This window comes from Podarcis melisellensis, assembly GCF_964234715.1.
Source record: "Podarcis melisellensis genome assembly, chromosome: 9".
NCBI classification, from domain to species: Eukaryota; Metazoa; Chordata; class Lepidosauria; order Squamata; family Lacertidae; genus Podarcis; species Podarcis melisellensis.
In genome coordinates, this window is record NC_138541.1 from 22,797,408 (window position 1) to 22,813,885 (window position 16,478).

General features: G+C 44.7%; 2 protein-coding genes across 5 annotated transcripts in view; one reads left to right on the forward strand and one right to left on the reverse strand.

Annotated features, from left to right (window-relative positions):
• The window catches only part of TBCK (TBC1 domain containing kinase), an 86,489-nt gene extending 71,806 nt beyond the window's left edge, over positions 1 to 14,683 (reverse strand). Inside the window, exons 1-3 of one of the 2 annotated variants that reach the window (XM_081924905.1) lie at positions 14,636 to 14,683; positions 10,517 to 10,753; positions 2,793 to 2,865 (exon numbers count right to left, since the gene is read on the reverse strand). In XM_081924905.1, coding sequence (XP_081781031.1) covers positions 2,793 to 2,865; positions 10,517 to 10,709 — 266 coding nt within the window. In that variant the 5' untranslated portion in view covers positions 10,710 to 10,753; positions 14,636 to 14,683. Of the gene's footprint in view, positions 1 to 2,792; positions 2,866 to 10,516; positions 10,754 to 13,903; positions 13,999 to 14,635 lie in introns of those variants that run through there. The other variant, XM_081924906.1, reaches the window with a different exon arrangement.
• Positions 14,684 to 14,754: 71 nt separating this feature from the next.
• AIMP1 (aminoacyl tRNA synthetase complex interacting multifunctional protein 1) overlaps positions 14,755 to 16,478 on the forward strand; it is a 41,693-nt gene continuing 39,969 nt past the window's right edge. For 2 of the 3 annotated variants that reach the window (XM_081925271.1, XM_081925273.1), the window contains exon 1: positions 14,755 to 14,834. Coding sequence is in view for 1 of the 3 variants with exons in the window: in XM_081925272.1 (XP_081781398.1) it covers positions 15,295 to 15,296 (2 nt within the window). In the remaining 2 variants the exon portion in view is untranslated. Of the gene's footprint in view, positions 14,835 to 15,130; positions 15,297 to 16,478 lie in introns of those variants that run through there. The other variant, XM_081925272.1, reaches the window with a different exon arrangement.

The following is a 16,478-nucleotide window of genomic DNA, read 5'->3' on the forward strand; positions in this document are numbered from 1 at the left end:
GCGCCTAGGACTTGCTGATCGAAAGGTCGGCGGTTCGAATCCCTGCTGCGGGGTGCGCTCCCGCTGCTCGGTCCCAGCGCCTGCCAACCTAGCAGTTCGAAAGCACCTCCGGGTGCAAGTAGATAAATAGGGACCGCTTACCAGCGGGAAGGTAAATGGTGTTCCCGTGTGCAGCTCTGGCTCGCCAGAGCAGCGATGTCACACTGGCCATGTGACCCGGAAGTGTCTCCGGACAGCGCTGGCCCCTGGCCTCTTAAGTGAGATGGGCGCACAACCCCAGAGTCTGTCAAGACTGGCCCGTACGGGCAGGGGTACCTTTACTTTACCTATTTTTTTTAAAAAAATATGCTTCCATAAAAAAATTGCCACTGGCTGGGCATTTCTCTTAAGATAGGTGAGAAAAAAGCTTTCAGTCTTTTACCTTGCTGGGCAAAGGGGGAATTAAAGGACTGGACATTCAAATAATGCTTCAGGAAAAAATATGAAGGCAAACTGCTAACATTAAACTCACTTGGGAGATACTTTAGATAGACAGTACAACATTTTGATATAGGTTGGGCGAAAACATTATTTTGGACTTAGTAGCATCCCCGAGAGCTGACATAACTCAGTGCCTAAAAGTGAAGCCCTGTATATGAAACTAAGAAGCAAGTGCTATGAAGTTCAATAGAGTTTACTCCCAGGTAAGTGACAAAGCTACAAATCCCCAAATCAAATGTTGCTTCTGCCACTATCTCTCAGCTTCAACACCCCCTCACCCAGCAAAAGGAAAAAACAAATCTGACTTACATTACAGGGTTGCTAGAATTACAAAAAGCAATGAAAAGAGTTTGTGAAATGATTTGAAAGTTTAAAATACAGAGTATTTTTTTATTTTACCGAGTTCTTATTTTATTCGGCAAGATTTAAATACCACTTAATTGACAAAAATAGCCTCAATTTATTATTGTGTTTTTGTTCCTTACTCCCTTCTAAATCACCTAGGAACATAAATTAATTCTGAAGGCACAGGATGTAAATTATGTAAAGGAATATCCAAGTTTTAATGTACCATTAGGAAATGTGGTATCTATGATCTTTGGTGACAGGGGCTTAGAAGTCTTCCATCACAGCAAACTGTTAATTGTTAAGCAATCTGCTATATATCTCTGATATCTACTGAACAGACATGCACCCTCTCATTGGGTATAATCTATAAACCAATATCAACATGCAATGAAGATAAAATTTAGAGCTCACTCCATCCATATGCCAAGCACAAATGGCAGGACTCTGATAGAAGCACTCTCAGTTTCTGCTCTATAGCCAAGGGGACAATTGGGGATTATTCTGCAGGAGTTGGCACTTAATGACCTGGTGGTAAAATAATTTCTGAGATACATTATTTCCAATCCATTTCAAAATGTGTTAAGTTGCCCCTCAAGTCTTCAAGCCAGCTAACTAAATCAGTAGGAAAGAATCTAAATTCAACAAAAGTGAAATGGAAATATTAACACTAAGCCAGGTAAGGCCAAGGCTGGAGAATTCAGCCACAGCACAAGTTTGGTCTCATTTATGGGGTGAGTGCAAAGGGGACTCTGAGATCTAATTTGCACACTTTATTTGAAAATTACTTTTTATTCTATGTAATAAGAAATTTTGGTAGATTTGATCATGGTTTTGCTGCATATGTATCAACTTTTTTGTTTTTCCTTGTTTGGATGATGATATGGCTTTTGGATAGTGCAATAAAAGTTTCTCTCTCTTTCTCTCTCTCTCTCTCTCTCCCTATTTTCATATTTATCAAAACGCAGACACCACTGTAAGAGCCTGATCCTAGGGATGCAGCGTTCTCAGAGGAAATCCTCCTAAGCACTATTCCTGTGCCAAAATCCGGTCCCATTCCCTAAAGATTCTAAAAATGTACACATGCACAATCTACCTGCACAATCTGTACCCCCAAGAGGGTGCAAATTACACCAAGCAGCTCCATGATTGCAGACTTTATGGACAAACAGTTTGTAAGCTCCATTTACAGCTTCAGATAACTGTGCAAACAGGAAACAAAAGGCACTTCCTGTATCCACACAATCATTTCTCTGGATGTGTCATATCAACAGGGATACTGTGCTATGCTACCAGTCTAAGGCCAGAAGCAGACAGGGTTGCCATGCTATATTCTGCGCTGAGCAGAGGTATGGCTGAGGCTTTCAAAGAATGTACTCCTTTGTCCGCTGGAAGAAAATAATGTTGTAATTTCTGTTCTGCATTTTACATTACACAGCAATATCAAATGTCCTGAACCTGATGCTGCACTTTATATCATATAGCAATACAGAAACTGTAGGGAAACATCAAGATATATACTTTCATTTTCTTTTCAGACAGAAATGAAACTAACATTCATCATTTAGAAGCTTAAAACCCTGCACAACTAATGCACAAGCACTGTCATGTACACACAATTCCTCAATACGTTTCAGGTTGGCTTTAAAAAACCCCCAAAACTCATTATCTGAAACATAACTTAAAACACAAGCAAAGCATACTGGAAGAAATGGATGGCAGGTTCCAGTACTTTCATCGTAAAATCGTAAAACTTTTGTGAAGAAGTAAATATATGCTTCATCCTAAGCATGTGTTTATCTGGCTGCCAGAAGGATAAAGTACTGGAAGATGTCAGCTTTGAATCTGTTAGACCTGCAAAGGTAGTTAACGTTTTAAAAGAAAAAGTGCATCTGGACTTTGTAACTTAAAGTAGATAAACCTTTCAGTTTGCATGTTTCCTTGCAATGTTTTTCTTGATACCATACCTCACTGGTTTCCTGTCTCGAAGCAAATCTTCCAGACTCTTTCCACAGTGTTCCGCAACAACCACTAGCCTCTCTGATGAAAAATATACAGAGAGAGACAGATTTAGCATCTCAGTGCACACAGGCACAAAAACACTTTCACTCTTGCATCCCACTGAAATTAAAACCATATTATGGTAACGCTGCATCTCCTAATACAAAGAGGATGTCTACTTATTTTAGGGGAATAGAAAATCATACTGAGTATATGTTACACAAAATATAACCAAATTAACACATAGATGGCAATTATTTACAGCCAAAAACTGTCTAGAGTAATTTCAGTGTAGATAACATATGAGCATTTCCCCCCCTCATTTTACATCAACAACCATGGGGTGGGGGGTTAGAGTAAATAGAAATTTTCTCTGATGGGCTGTTTTTACTGATCAATAATTTTTTGTTTGTTTTTGGTTGTATTCCACCAGCTTCTGATTAGGCAAATTTTTATGGAGTGTGTGCTTTTAGCATGGTAAAGATTTTGTTATTATTATTTTGGTTATAAACTCTGAATATTGTATACATTTTATATTTTTCTATGTTGCCTTGGGTCATTTTTGAAAAAGGTAACTAAAATTTCTTTTTAGCAACTATTGCCATTTTTTGAAAGTTTCTTTGTCAGTTTCACGGTCAGTACTTCCGATTTTCTACTTTTTCTAAATGCATTTGTAAATGTATTAGAAACTTCTAGTGTTATATTAGCTACTCTTTCAGTATCAAAATTACCAAGTTTTTTGTGTAAGTGAAGGAAGACAAGAACGAAAGAAATAGATAAGTGGGTATCATTTTTTGTTGGAATAGGGCTAGTATAATAATAGCAAAATATACAAATTGTTTCAGTTGCTACAAGTACATATGGGTTAACCTACTCGCTTGTTATTTTCTCCATTTATTTTATTTACCACATTGAGGAGACAGACCACTGTTTTTGCAAAGGAACATTTCTCCATTACTGTGAAGGAGAGCAAATTTTAAGGCATAGCACTCGCTCCCTTTGTACATTTACAAACATTCATCACACCATTTCCCCCACATAAAGCTTAGTTTACAATTTACTTTTTTTAATGCAAGAAAGTGCCATACTTTTCCGTGTACAGTGGTACCCCGCAAGACGAACGCCTCGCGAGACGAAAAACTCGCAAAACGAAAGGTTTTTTCGTTTTCGAGTTGCCTCGCAAGACGAATTTCCCTATGGGCTTGCTTCGCAAAACGAAGCTTGCCCAGGGGACAGCGGGCCTTCTCTTTTGAAGCAAGGGGCAGCGGGGAGAAGCGATCTTCTCCCCGCAGCCCCAGGTCCGGGGACAGCGGGAAGCGCTTCCCGCTGCCCCCGGACCTCTTTTGAAGCAAGGGGCTGTGGGGAGATCGCTTCTCCCCACCGCCCCTTGCTTCAAAAGAGGTCCGGGGACAGCGGGAAGCGCTTCGCGCTGCCCCCGGACCTCTTTTGAAGCAAGGGTTTGCGGGGAAAAGCTTCTTCCCCGCTGCCCCCGGACCTCTTTTGAAGCAAGGGGCTGCGGGGAGATCGCTTCTCCCGGTGCTCCAAAGCCGGGCGGGGGGGAGGGAACACCTGCCCCCACCGCCCGGCTTCGGAACGCTGCTCCGAAGCGGGGCGGGGGGCGGGAACACCTGCCCCAGCCGCCCCGCTTCGGAACGCTGCTCCGAAGCGGGGCGGGGGGGGCGGGAACCTCGCACCCCGCCGCCGGGCATCGGAACGATGCCCCGATGCCGGGCGGTGGGGCGGGAACCTCTCCCCCCGCCGCCAGGCATCGGAACGATGCCCCGATGCCGGGCGGTGGGGCGGGAACCTCTCCCCCCGCCGCCGGGCATCGGAACGATGCCCCGATGCCGGGCGGTGGGGCGGGAACCTCTCCCCCCGCCGCCGGGCATCGGAACGATGCCCCGATGCCGGGCGGTGGGGCGGGAACCTCTCCCCCCGCCGCCCGGCATCGGAACGATGCCCCGATGCCGGGCGGTGGGGCGGGAACCTCTCCCCCCGCCGCCCGGCATCGGAACGATGCCCCGATGCCGGGCGGTGGGGCGGGAACCTCGCACCCTGCCGCCGGGCATCGGAACGAGGTCCTGGACCTCTTCTGAAGGCAGGCGGGGGCAAAAGTCTTTGCTCCCCCCGCCTGCCTTCCCGGGACAGCGGAGACTTCTCCGCTGCCCCGGGCGATCTTAAAATGCTGGCGGGCGGGAGCGAAGCGTTCGCTGCCGACCCCCAGCATTTTAAAATCTCCTCGGGGCAGCGGAGACTTCGCTCCCGCCCGCCAGCATTTTAAAATCGCCCCGGGACAGCAGGGGCTTTTAAAATGCTGGCGGTCGGCAGCAAAGCCCTCCTGTCCCCGGAGCTTGCGGGGCGGGAGGTGGGAAGAAGGGCTTTTCTTCCCACCGCCAGCCTTCAGAACAGCCTTCTGAAGGCTGGCAGTGGGAAGAAAAGCCCTTGTCCCCCCCCCAGCCTTCAGAAGAGGTCGGGGGACAGACTGTCCCCGGACCTGGTCTGAAGGCGGTTTCCCTAGGAACGCATTAATTGATTTTCAATGCATTCCTATGGGAAACCGTGCATCGCAAGACGAAAAAACCGCAAGACGAAGAGACTTGCGGAACGAATTAATTTCGTCTTGCGAGGCACCACTGTATAAGACTAGGTTTCTTTCTTTAAAAATAATGCTAAAAAGTGTGGGCTGTCTTATACATGGAACCATCTCCCCCCATTTTCTAAAATTTGAGTTCCCCAAAACAGGGGGCATTTTATACACGGGGGTGTCCTATACATGGAAAAAATATGGTATTTCAGTTGCAGGTCCCCAACAGGACATAATTTTAGAGGCCCATACTTATAAGAATTGTGCGCCAGCCCTGGAAAGGTCCCTTGACATTGTTCCTCTGACATCAGTGCACTGATGGTGGAGAGGTCAAAATGGGGGGTGGGGCGGCATTTCAGTAGCATGTTGGGATTTGATAGGGGGAGGCTTAAGATCTGTTGAATCCTTCCATCCCCACAATATGCCCTCAATATGGCATGTATGCCCTGGGGCTGGATCGAATGAGAGGGAATACATTATTTAAAGAATACCTCAAGACAGCCAATGGAAGGGGGCCAAGAGAAAACCCTACCCGCCCACTCCACCTAGTGCCCTACTGGGAACCAGCTGAGTAGCGCTTTCGATTTGACAGCTCATCCACCGCAAGTACCACCTCTCCCAAACCAGTAAGATTTCTCTTTTAAGCAACTGAAATATATAAACCGTGTTATTTAGGAATGGACTGTACGGTGAAAAAGGGATAGGTATTCAGAGATCAACTACAGTGGTGCCCCGCAAGACGAATGCCTCGCAAGACGAAAAACCCGCTAGACGAAAGGGTTTTCCGTTTTTTGAGCTGCTTCGCAAGACGAATTTCCCTATGGGCTTGCTTCGCAAGACGAAAACGTCTTGCAAGTTTGTTTCCTTTTTCTTAACACCATTAATACAGTTGCAACTTGACTTTGAGGTGCAACTCATAGAACGCAGTGTACATAGTAGCCTTTTTTGAGGTTTTTAAAGACTTTGGTGATTTTTGAAGCTTTTCCAAAACTTCTTTTGCAGCCATTTGGTAAGTTAAGCTTTTACTGTAAAACTTTTTTTGGGGGGGTGGATTTTGGGTTGGGGTGTTTGGAATTCAAGGACTTGGTGTTGGGGAGGGGTTTGCAAGAATCTGGAAGCTTGTGTTTTTTTTCCTGCATTTTTATGATTTTCTGTGACCATTGGGCCACTCTGCTGTTTTTTTTAAAAAAATCTGGATTTGAATTTCTGTGTGCTGGGTGGCTGGGGGAACAGTTGGGGAGGGGTTTGCAAGAATCTGGAAGCTTGTGTTCTTTTCCTGCATTTTTATGATTTTCTGTGACCATTGGGCCACTCTGCTGTTTTTTAAAAAAAATTCTGGGTTTGAATTTTGAAATGCTCTTTACAGTATGTGTGACTTTAAAGAGCACTTAATAAACTCTTGTTGTACCAAATTTGGCTTTGTTTGGACTTTTTTTCACCATAGGAACGCATTAATTGATTTTCAATGCATTCCTATGGGATTTCGTGCTTCGCAAGATGAAAAATTCGCTAGACGAAAAAATTCGTGGAACGAATTAATTTCGTCTTGCGAGGCACCACTGTAAAGGAAAACAGTGCCTCATGCTGAAACCTCTCCTGCCCTCACCAACTTCATTCACACAGGGGTATCGATTGCCTTACTATTATCCACAACTGAGGTGCATGGATAAGCATGGGGAACAGTTACCCTGAACATGATGCTGTGGCAGCCACCAAAATCTTAGTAATTGTCAACATTGTTCCCCATAACAGCATTATTTAAGGCAGGATTTCCTAAACTGTGCTCCCTGAGCTTCATTTGGGTGGTCTGTGGATTTTGGTTGAGGATGGTATATCCATCCCATTAAATATCCACATTGGTTTTTAAATGCATTTGTAGTGTTTCTTTTATATCTTGTATTGTATTTTATGGCATTACAATTTGAAGTCCATGGAAATTCAAACAAATAAAAAGAGATCGTGACGGGCACATTCTGCTAATTTTGTTATAAAATGCACCGCCAGCTAAGACTATTTTTGGATTTTCCTCTCTGGGCTGCGTCATAATACATTATTCTTGTATAGCTGTAAGAATATTGCCATTCTATGTACAACCACCTCTCCTTTAAAACAGATTTACAATGTGAAGCTTCTCCTCTGCTTTGCCAGACATTCTGCTTAGCTATACAGCAAAAGCTACAGTTAAATAAAATTCACCATGTAAAAGAAAAGAAACTTCACTTAAAAGTAATAAAACTGATCCCAGGTGTAACAGTCACCCTCCACCCCTGCCAAGATACCAAGAAAGCACGATCATATTGAATAAGTTTGGAACAGTTTATAGAAGACAGGAAAACCCTGACTTCTGAACTAACTTTTATTCTTTGGCGATCACTCGTAGCCGAGTAATATTGTCTTCCATAAACACGGTTTTAACGACGAGTCTGTAAGTGACTGTGGAGGCCAATTCTGGACCCACACGTTCTTCCACAGTGGGGACATTGGTTCCTGGGCGGGAGTTGATCACGGTGTGGATTTGCCAAGCGTGCCTTCCTCTTAGCACGTTTCTCCCTTTCATCCTGCGTTCAAGTGTCTTCAAAGCCCATGACACCTTTGGTAAAGGCTGTTCTCCAACTGGAGCGCTCACAGGCCAGTGTTTCCCAGTTGTTGGTGTTTATACTACTTTTTCTAGATTTGCCTTGAGACAGACTTTAAACCTCTTTTGTTGGCCAGCAGCATTACGCTTTTCATTTTAAAGTTGGAATAGAGCAGTTGCTTTGGAAGGTGATAATCAGGCATCTGCACAACATGACCAGTTCAACAAAGTTGTGTTGAAGACTCATTGCTTCAACACTGGTGATCTTTGCTTCATCCAGTACACTGATATTAGTTTGCCTGTCTTCCTAAGCGATGTGTAAGATTTTTCGGAAAATACAATGCCCTTTAAAGGACAGGTCACATGTGATATCCAGCATGAGAATGGGAAAATAAAAAGTGTAAATAGAACAAATAAAGTCAAGTGAAAAACTGAACAGCCGATTATAAGAAGCACCTAGAGCAGCATGCTAGGCAAGTTGTGAGGAATGCTTTGTATCTTTCAAGGAGCCCTCTGTGTGCATACAGAGACAGGCTGCACACATAGCATTGCAGTTCTCCTCACAGTAGGAATATGTAAGATTAAAAAGATGCACTTAAGAGATGGCATTTTGCAAAGGAAATCACCTTCTAAAATGGGCATAGTTCAACCCGAAATCTCCTTTTTTCAGTCATGTTAAAGTCGCTTCTAACTCTACAATTCTATGATTGACTTCAAACATTCCGTGGCCTACGAGTTATACACCGAGGTGCCTGCTCTTGATGGCATTAGACTCCCTCTGAAGGAGTGGGTACATAGCTTGGGAGGACTTCTGGACCCTTTGATCTTGTTTGATGCTCAGATGGCCTCGGTGGTGTGGAGTGCCTTCCATCAGTTTCGGCTACAGACCTAGCTGTGTCCCTATCGGGATAAGGATAACCTAACTTTTGTCATCTATGCTCCAGTAACCTCTTAGTAACACATTATGTGTAGCGCTGCCTCTGAGGACAGTTTGAAAACTTTAGCTGGTGCAGAATTTGGCAGTCATGCCACTCACTAGGGTAAGATGGTTTGAGCATATTACACCCATCTTGGCCTGACTGTACCGAATGCCAATTAAGTTTCCAGGCCCAATTTGAAGGGCTGGTTTTGACCTAAAATGGTAAAGGACATCTGACAGCTAAGTCCAGTCACAGATGATTCTGGGGTTGCGGCGCTCATCTCGCTTTACAGCCCAAGGGAGCCGGTGTTTGTCCGCAGACAGTTTTTCTGGGTAATGTGGCCAGCATGACTAAGCCGTTTCTGGCGAACCAGAGCAGCACACGGAAACGCCGTTTACCTTCCCACCAGAGCGGTACCTATTTATCTACTTGCACTTTTTGGCATGCTTTCGAACTGCTATGTTGGCAGGAGCTGGGACAGAGCAACGGGAACTCACCCTGTTGCGGGGATTCGAACTGCCGACCTTCTGATCGGCAAGCCCAAGAGGCTCAGTGGTTTAGACCACAGCACCACCTGTGCCCCAAATTTTGATCCAGAAGGCCTTAAATGGACCGCAATACCTCAAGGACCACCTCTTTCCATATGAACTGACCCAGACCCTGTGATCATCACCTGAGGCCCTTCTTCGTGTGCCTCTTCTACATGAGGTCCGCAGGGTGTCAACATGAGAATGAGTGACTCCCCATTTGTGGAATGCTCTCTTCAGAGAGACTCGCCTGGTGCCTTTATTACATATCTTTACGTACCATGTGAAAATATTTCTCTATAACGAGGCCTTTGGCTGATAAACATCCTATGGCCTTTTAAAATGTGTTTTTGGTAGGAGATTATGGGTTTATTTTTATTTTTAAAATGTATTTTTGTGTTCTTATTTTGTATTTCTATGTTGTGAACCACCCTGTGATCTTTGGATGAAGGGCAGTATACAAACAGAAATAACAGAATAAGTAAATTACAGCTTATATTTCATCTTCAGCATGATATATGGCACACTGATAAGTTCCAAAATGTGAGGACTGGGAGAGAACTGTCAAGGCTGCCTTCTGTGGAGCACATTTCTTTTAAACTCTGAACTTCAAAAGAGAGATTTGAAGAATTAAATAAAAAGAAAGACAGATTGATGAATTGCAGGAACCTAAGGAACAAATGGACTGAAAGAAGCCTGCAGTTTTCAAGAACAAAACCCCCCAAAAAGCATGTGAAGGAACAGAGGGTGGAGGGGGGAATGGAGTAAAGAGAGATAAGCAGAGTGTGAAAAAGAAAAGGAAATACCTAAAAATTATCAATGTGATCTGAACTACAGGATAACAAAGGCCTGCAGCCCAGCAGCATACATCTGTGTCTGTTATGTGCAACAACAGAGACAAGCCTGAAAAATGCTGCTACAGAGTCAGTCTGGGGAAAAGCAAACTGCCGTCTTGGGGGAAAAAATACTGACGGCTGCTTTGAAGTCTAATGCTCTGAAACACATGCACAGAATAATTACTGTAACACTCCTACATGCACACCCCAAAGTTATGGGGCAGGGAGGGGGGAGAAAGCACACTCACCATGCTTTCCACGGGAAATGTCCACATACTGGCAGAGCCTAGGATGCGTAATTGTCTTAAGAATCTGAAAGCGTCCCAGGATCTTTATGGAGTTTGGCGTCAAGGGCAGGCCATTGCTCCCACAAACATCATTCGGAAGAGCAGAAGCAAAGAAGGTAAAGGCTCCCAATTCTGCATCCTTTAAGGGAAACATCTTAGGAATTCCGTGAGATACCCCTCCTTGTACGTAGTGTTCCCCTGAAAGAAAGAAAAAAAGGGAAGACAAACAATAAAACCAGGCTGCAATGCTCCAAACCAGTAAACAGGCTGCCTATAGAAAAAACCAGTTTAAAGCCTACAGGTTTAATTTTAAGGCTAGCCAAGCAAACGGATGCCATTGATATTACTGCTGGTCATAACAGAGTAATGAAAGCTGTTTTTAGCATCTGAAAATGTATAAAGCAATAAACTGCAAGTCAACAGAATATTTAGAGGTTTATAGCCTGAACTCTGCAAAGGAATCATGCTATTTATTTAAGTCCAGTAAGTAAGGATACAATCTAGAAAGCCTGTGCATCCATCCAAATTTGAGCAGCAGCAGCAGACAGTCACTATTTTGCAGGAGGGAGTCAAGTATGTAGTAGAAATTATGTCCACACAATTAAAGCAGATTATAATGCCCTGTTGCCCTGGACCACCATATCCACTTAAAAAAATAGCAACCATCAATGGATTTTATATTAAGAATATGATGGGGAAATGCACTGAAAAGTTTGGGAAGTTTTTAAAGCAACCTGCAGACAAATCAGGATGCATGTTTAATGTCCTATAACATCCCCATGAACCAATCTGAATGAACACTCATGCAAATCAGAATGAATGCTCCATAAGCAGGTAATCAGTAGGAGCCCTGAACTGCAAACACTTTTTGGCATTATATAGAGTTGCTGTTGTGGGGAAACAGAACTCCCACCCGCTGCTGGCTAAATGACACAGGGAACATGATCAGTTGCGCACCATGGAAATAAAATATAGCATCAGAGCAGTGTCAGTCCCCAAATTAGGAGCAACATGCTTGAGGCCCCAACACATGCCTTTTGCCAGAGGGGCCCACAGATTGTTGGCCAAATTCTGACTGCTCTCTTCTGCCCTCCTGGCCCACACAATGCACTTTCCCCTGCATCAAAGCCTACACTGGCCTTTATCAGTCCTTGCCCCCATGGATGTGGGTGTGATATTTCAAGGTGGCTTTCCCGTGCCTAAAGGGAGTGTAAAAAACCACCCAGAGCAAATATGAAACCAGAAAAGGCAGCTGGCAATTTACAATGCTTCAAGAGTGTAAGCAGGCACAGTATCTGTCACAGGTCCACTTGCTACCCAGCTTACTCTGTTCTGCTGGCATCTTTTTGTTCCAGAATCTGATGCTTAGAAACCAACAGTGCAATCATAGGCACACTTATTCAAAAAGTATATTTCACTGAATTCAAAAGGGCTTAATTCCACTTAAATCAGCAAAGGATTTCAGTCAAAAAGTTCCATTTTCAGAATCCCCTAGTAATGAGCGTCTTTAGCAACCTATGGACCAAATTTGAACTTTTAAACTAGTCACTTAGCCGTTTGGGGGTATACTTCATGTACCTCATTTTGCAGCAGGGCTGTACAAATGTGGCAGCCCAACTGCTGACCATAGCAATCAACATAGATTGTATTAATCCAGTTCAGGGTTAACCCTGCAGGTAAACAATTTTTTTGCAGGGATCCATTTAAGGTGCTACCTGTGACCTCTGAAGCTCTAAAATGGGGGTGGGGTACCTATGGCCTTTCAGTTCTTGGTGGACTGCAACTCCTATCTTCAATGACAATTAACCAAGCTGGATAGGGCTCATAGAGTCCAATGTCATCTGGAGGATCTGCTCTAAATCACCTGGGGGAAAGGTAGTGAGATGTGAAGGACCAGGAGGATCAGAGGGGGCTTGGTTTCCCTCCACTCCACAATTTTTCAATTGGAAACATTGGAACAAAAAGCCATTTATGAAATATTGTATTTTGGAATGGCTGGGGTGCTTTTAAAGAGTGCATATAGTTTGAAGACTTTTACGCAAGACAACCTACAGCTGTAAAGAATGATAATTCCTGTGCATAATGTAGACCAACCTTCCTCAACTTGAGGTCCTCCAGATGATGCTGGAATGCAAATCCCAATAGCCAATGGTCAGGGATAGTGAGACTTGCAGTCCAGAATAACCAGGTTGGTGAAGGTGGTTGCAGCCATAACCCTCACTCTAAGATGCATTTTCACATTGAGAGTGTGCTACCATCTTCATAAGGGGAGCATACAAAACTTGTTTGTTTATTAGTAATAATGTTGACCTCTGATCTAGCATGGAGATGCTAGATACATTACCTTTCTGACCCAGCCCGTCCCATGTGGTTTACATTTTCACCTCTTTCTCCAAACAACTGTAATACAGACACTCTGCTTTAAAACAACAACAATTAGCAGTAGAATCCTATGCAAAGCTACTCATGAGCTACTCATATTCCCAGGTAAACACATATAGGACTGCTATTTTAATATGTTTATATATTGGGAAACTAGCTCCAGATGAGTAGATCCTTGCTTCATCTGACACCACTGGGTGACATGAGGGATGTGGGATGGTTTCCCAACCCACCCGCAAGGGTTTGGACTAGATGACCCTTGAGGTCCCTTCCAACTCTACAATTCCATGAAACATTTGCTAAATATATTGAGCGATCATCATTCCAAGCCCAACTCAGGGCAGATCCATTGAAGTCAATGTGCATGGCCAACTTAAAGGGACCCCTGACCATTAGGTCCAGTCTTGGCCGACTCTGGGGTTGCGATGCTCATCTCGCTTTATTGGCCAAGGGAGCCGGCGTACAGCTTCCGGGTCATGTGGCCAGCATGACTAAGCCGCTTCTGGCGAACCAGAGCAGCGCACGGAAACGCTGTTTACCTTCCCGCCAGAGCGGTACCTATTTATCTACTTGCACATTGATGTGCTTTTGAACTGCTAGGTTGGCAGGAGCAGAGACCGAGCAATGGGAGCTCACCCCGTTGCGGGGATTCGAACCACCGACCTTCTGTGGTTTAACCCACAGCGCCACCTGCGTCCCTATGGCCAACTTAGATGTCCTCAAATACAACCCGATACAATATTTGCATCTGACTGGCTTTGTACTGCACCTGTACCCCCGCGGTTACCATGTTAACGTCAAGTTAAGTTTACAGAGGGAATAAGGCGGCAGGCTGAATGGTAGCAGCAGCGGCACAGGTTTAGGGAAAACTAATGGAGTGAGAATTGGGTTTTGTGACTATAGCCTAAGTAAGTAAACACCCCCACTCCTTTCACCCAGCCCAACATCTGGAGAACATCAACTTACCTATCTCTGAGGACAAGTGAAAAACCACAAAATGATAACTTCCTCTCAAAGTAAGCCACGCAGGAGCCTTAAGGAGGATTAAGCTACACTGCAACCTACTGGAGAAGCAACCCTTTCAGGATTCTTGGGGAGCATTAAAAGCAGACAGCATCCCCCCCCCCAGCCCATTTTCGAAAGTACCTTCTGATACATGAAATAACAACATGGCCGTAGTACCAGGCCAGTGTCGGATTTACGTATAAGCTAAACAAGCTATACCTTGGGGCCCCACTCTCTTGGGGGGGGGCCCAAAAAAATTAACGGAAAAATGTTAATATATTTATTGTTTTTCAGTTCAACAATTACTTTGATGAAATACACATTCTGTTATGTGCAAATGGCTTTAGATATCTATTAGGTCTATAAATTACCATATAGCATATATTTAACACAAAAACAGCGACAATTTGTTGATGACAAAGGACAGCTGGACAAATAAAGGGCCCCAATACCTTCAGTAGCTTAGGGCCTCATCAAACCTAAACCCGGCCCTGAACCAGGCCTTATAGGAAACGCAAAGCACCTAACAGGGAACAAGCCGCCGCCCGCCTCCCCTACAATGACACCCAGCGCCCGCCGCCCCGACTCGTCTTACCCGGGCTGTTAAATCCACCTCCCCCCGCCCGTCAAGTTTCTAGCCCTCATGAGCACCACCTGTAATACGCACAGACAAGCGCGCGCGCATACACACACCTCGCTCTCCCTTCGCCGGTACCCCTTCCTCCCGCGGCTCCGCCCACCTCTCTTCCCTCCGCGCCCGATTGGCCAGAGAATGCGTTGACGCAAACGCGCACGTCGCTTTTTTTTTTTTGCTCCCCCTCCCTCGAGGCGTGCGACGTGCTCGCGCATGCGTAGAACGCGGACGTTTCCGCTGCCCGTGAATCCTGAGCGGGTAAGTTTTGGGGGCAGTTAAACTGGGGAGCGGCGAGAGGCTGAGTGGGGTGGCTTCTCTTTCTCATGCCCTTCGTGGTTATAAGGGGTGGGGGCGGGGGTGGGTTACCTTTCGCTGGCCTACCTTTCGCTGAAGGGGTGGGGGAGCTCTTAGGGTAAGGCCTGTAAATGGCATGTAGCTTCATAGGAGCCCTTCGTTGCTGGGGGGGGGGGGGGTTGGAGATGAGGGAATTGGGGAAACTGCTGCCCTAATGGCAATATTCTGTGGAGGGGTCGGTGTCTTACAGCAGGAAAAAACGACCAAAAAAAGAAAATAAGAAATGGTCTCCTACCTTCTAAAAAAAACGAATGCGTTTTTATTCTGGCATAAGCATTCGTGGACTAAAATATAGGTGATTTCTCACACACACAACTGGGATTTCGTATAGGCAAGTGGTCGTAAAGGCAGTGTGGCAAATGAAATGTAAGTAATAGTGACAGTGCCTGTTTGTAGAGGCCACACTAATGGAGATTGGGGAAAGAGACCCTATGGACAGTCATAATCCTCTTATTGTCTTGTCATTTTTATTTCTTTTCTTGCTTGCACAGGAGGAGCCGGGTCACAAAAGGCATTTTGGAAGAAAAGGTGAAGGGAGGGCAAAGAGTAGCAATTGGGGAAGGGGAGAGAAGTATCCTGTGGACACAGTGAGGTTGTAAGGACTGGAAGGTCGTGAACTTGGGTGGCTGCGTGGGCACTCGTTGGTCTTGTTTGGGTGAAAGCTTGTTCCAAAGCATATGCCGCTGTCGTTCTTTTAAACTAGTTTGTCTTATCTAGAATTTTGGGACTATTTGGTCCCATTTTTCTCAGTAGGGAGGTACAAGTACACACTGTCAGCTTATGCTTGGTCCAAAGTTCAGTCCCTGGCATCAACAGTTAAAAGAAACCAGCGCCAGGTGATGTAGAGAACAACTGCCCATCAGAGGGCACAGTACTTGGCTAGATAAACCCAATACAAGGCAGCTATTTACATTCCTGTCAAGTGCTAGCACATCATGTATCTAACTCTAGTGTACAAATGAATTTATCCATCTTTTAAGATGTCACAAAAGATTGCTGCAACACATTAACAAAGCTATCCCTCTGGAAGCATATAATAGGTTTGCAGTCTGTGTTTAGCTTTGAAATGCTGGAGCTAAGAAAACATTCCTCCTATTTCCTTTGCATGCCAACTTCATCTTCATTCTTGGCTCCTGAAAGTTGGTTGTGGTTATTACTTGACAGGATGGGAAAGAGTGCTTGGTACATGTTCACAGGTACTTTATCTTCACAAGACTGAACCTTGGAAATGGATGCAGATTTTAGATTTAAGTTCCACCAAGCCTTGGTTCAAATTATTAGGTTTATCAGATTGCCCTGAAGCAATTATTTCTAAGCATAGTGCTGAAAGGTGCAGCGTGAGAATTTAAAGAACAATTTCTGAGATTGACTCTTGGTGAGATATGATAGTGAAGGGTTTGGGGACGAATGTAGAGAGAAACTATCGATGCTGGATGGGTTGTGGCCAGGTTAAATCTCTGAATTATGGGAAGGACAAAATTAGCCTGCAGCTAGTCTCCCAAACTATGGGTGTATCTGCTTCATCAGAAGTGAGTTGGTGGTTACTCA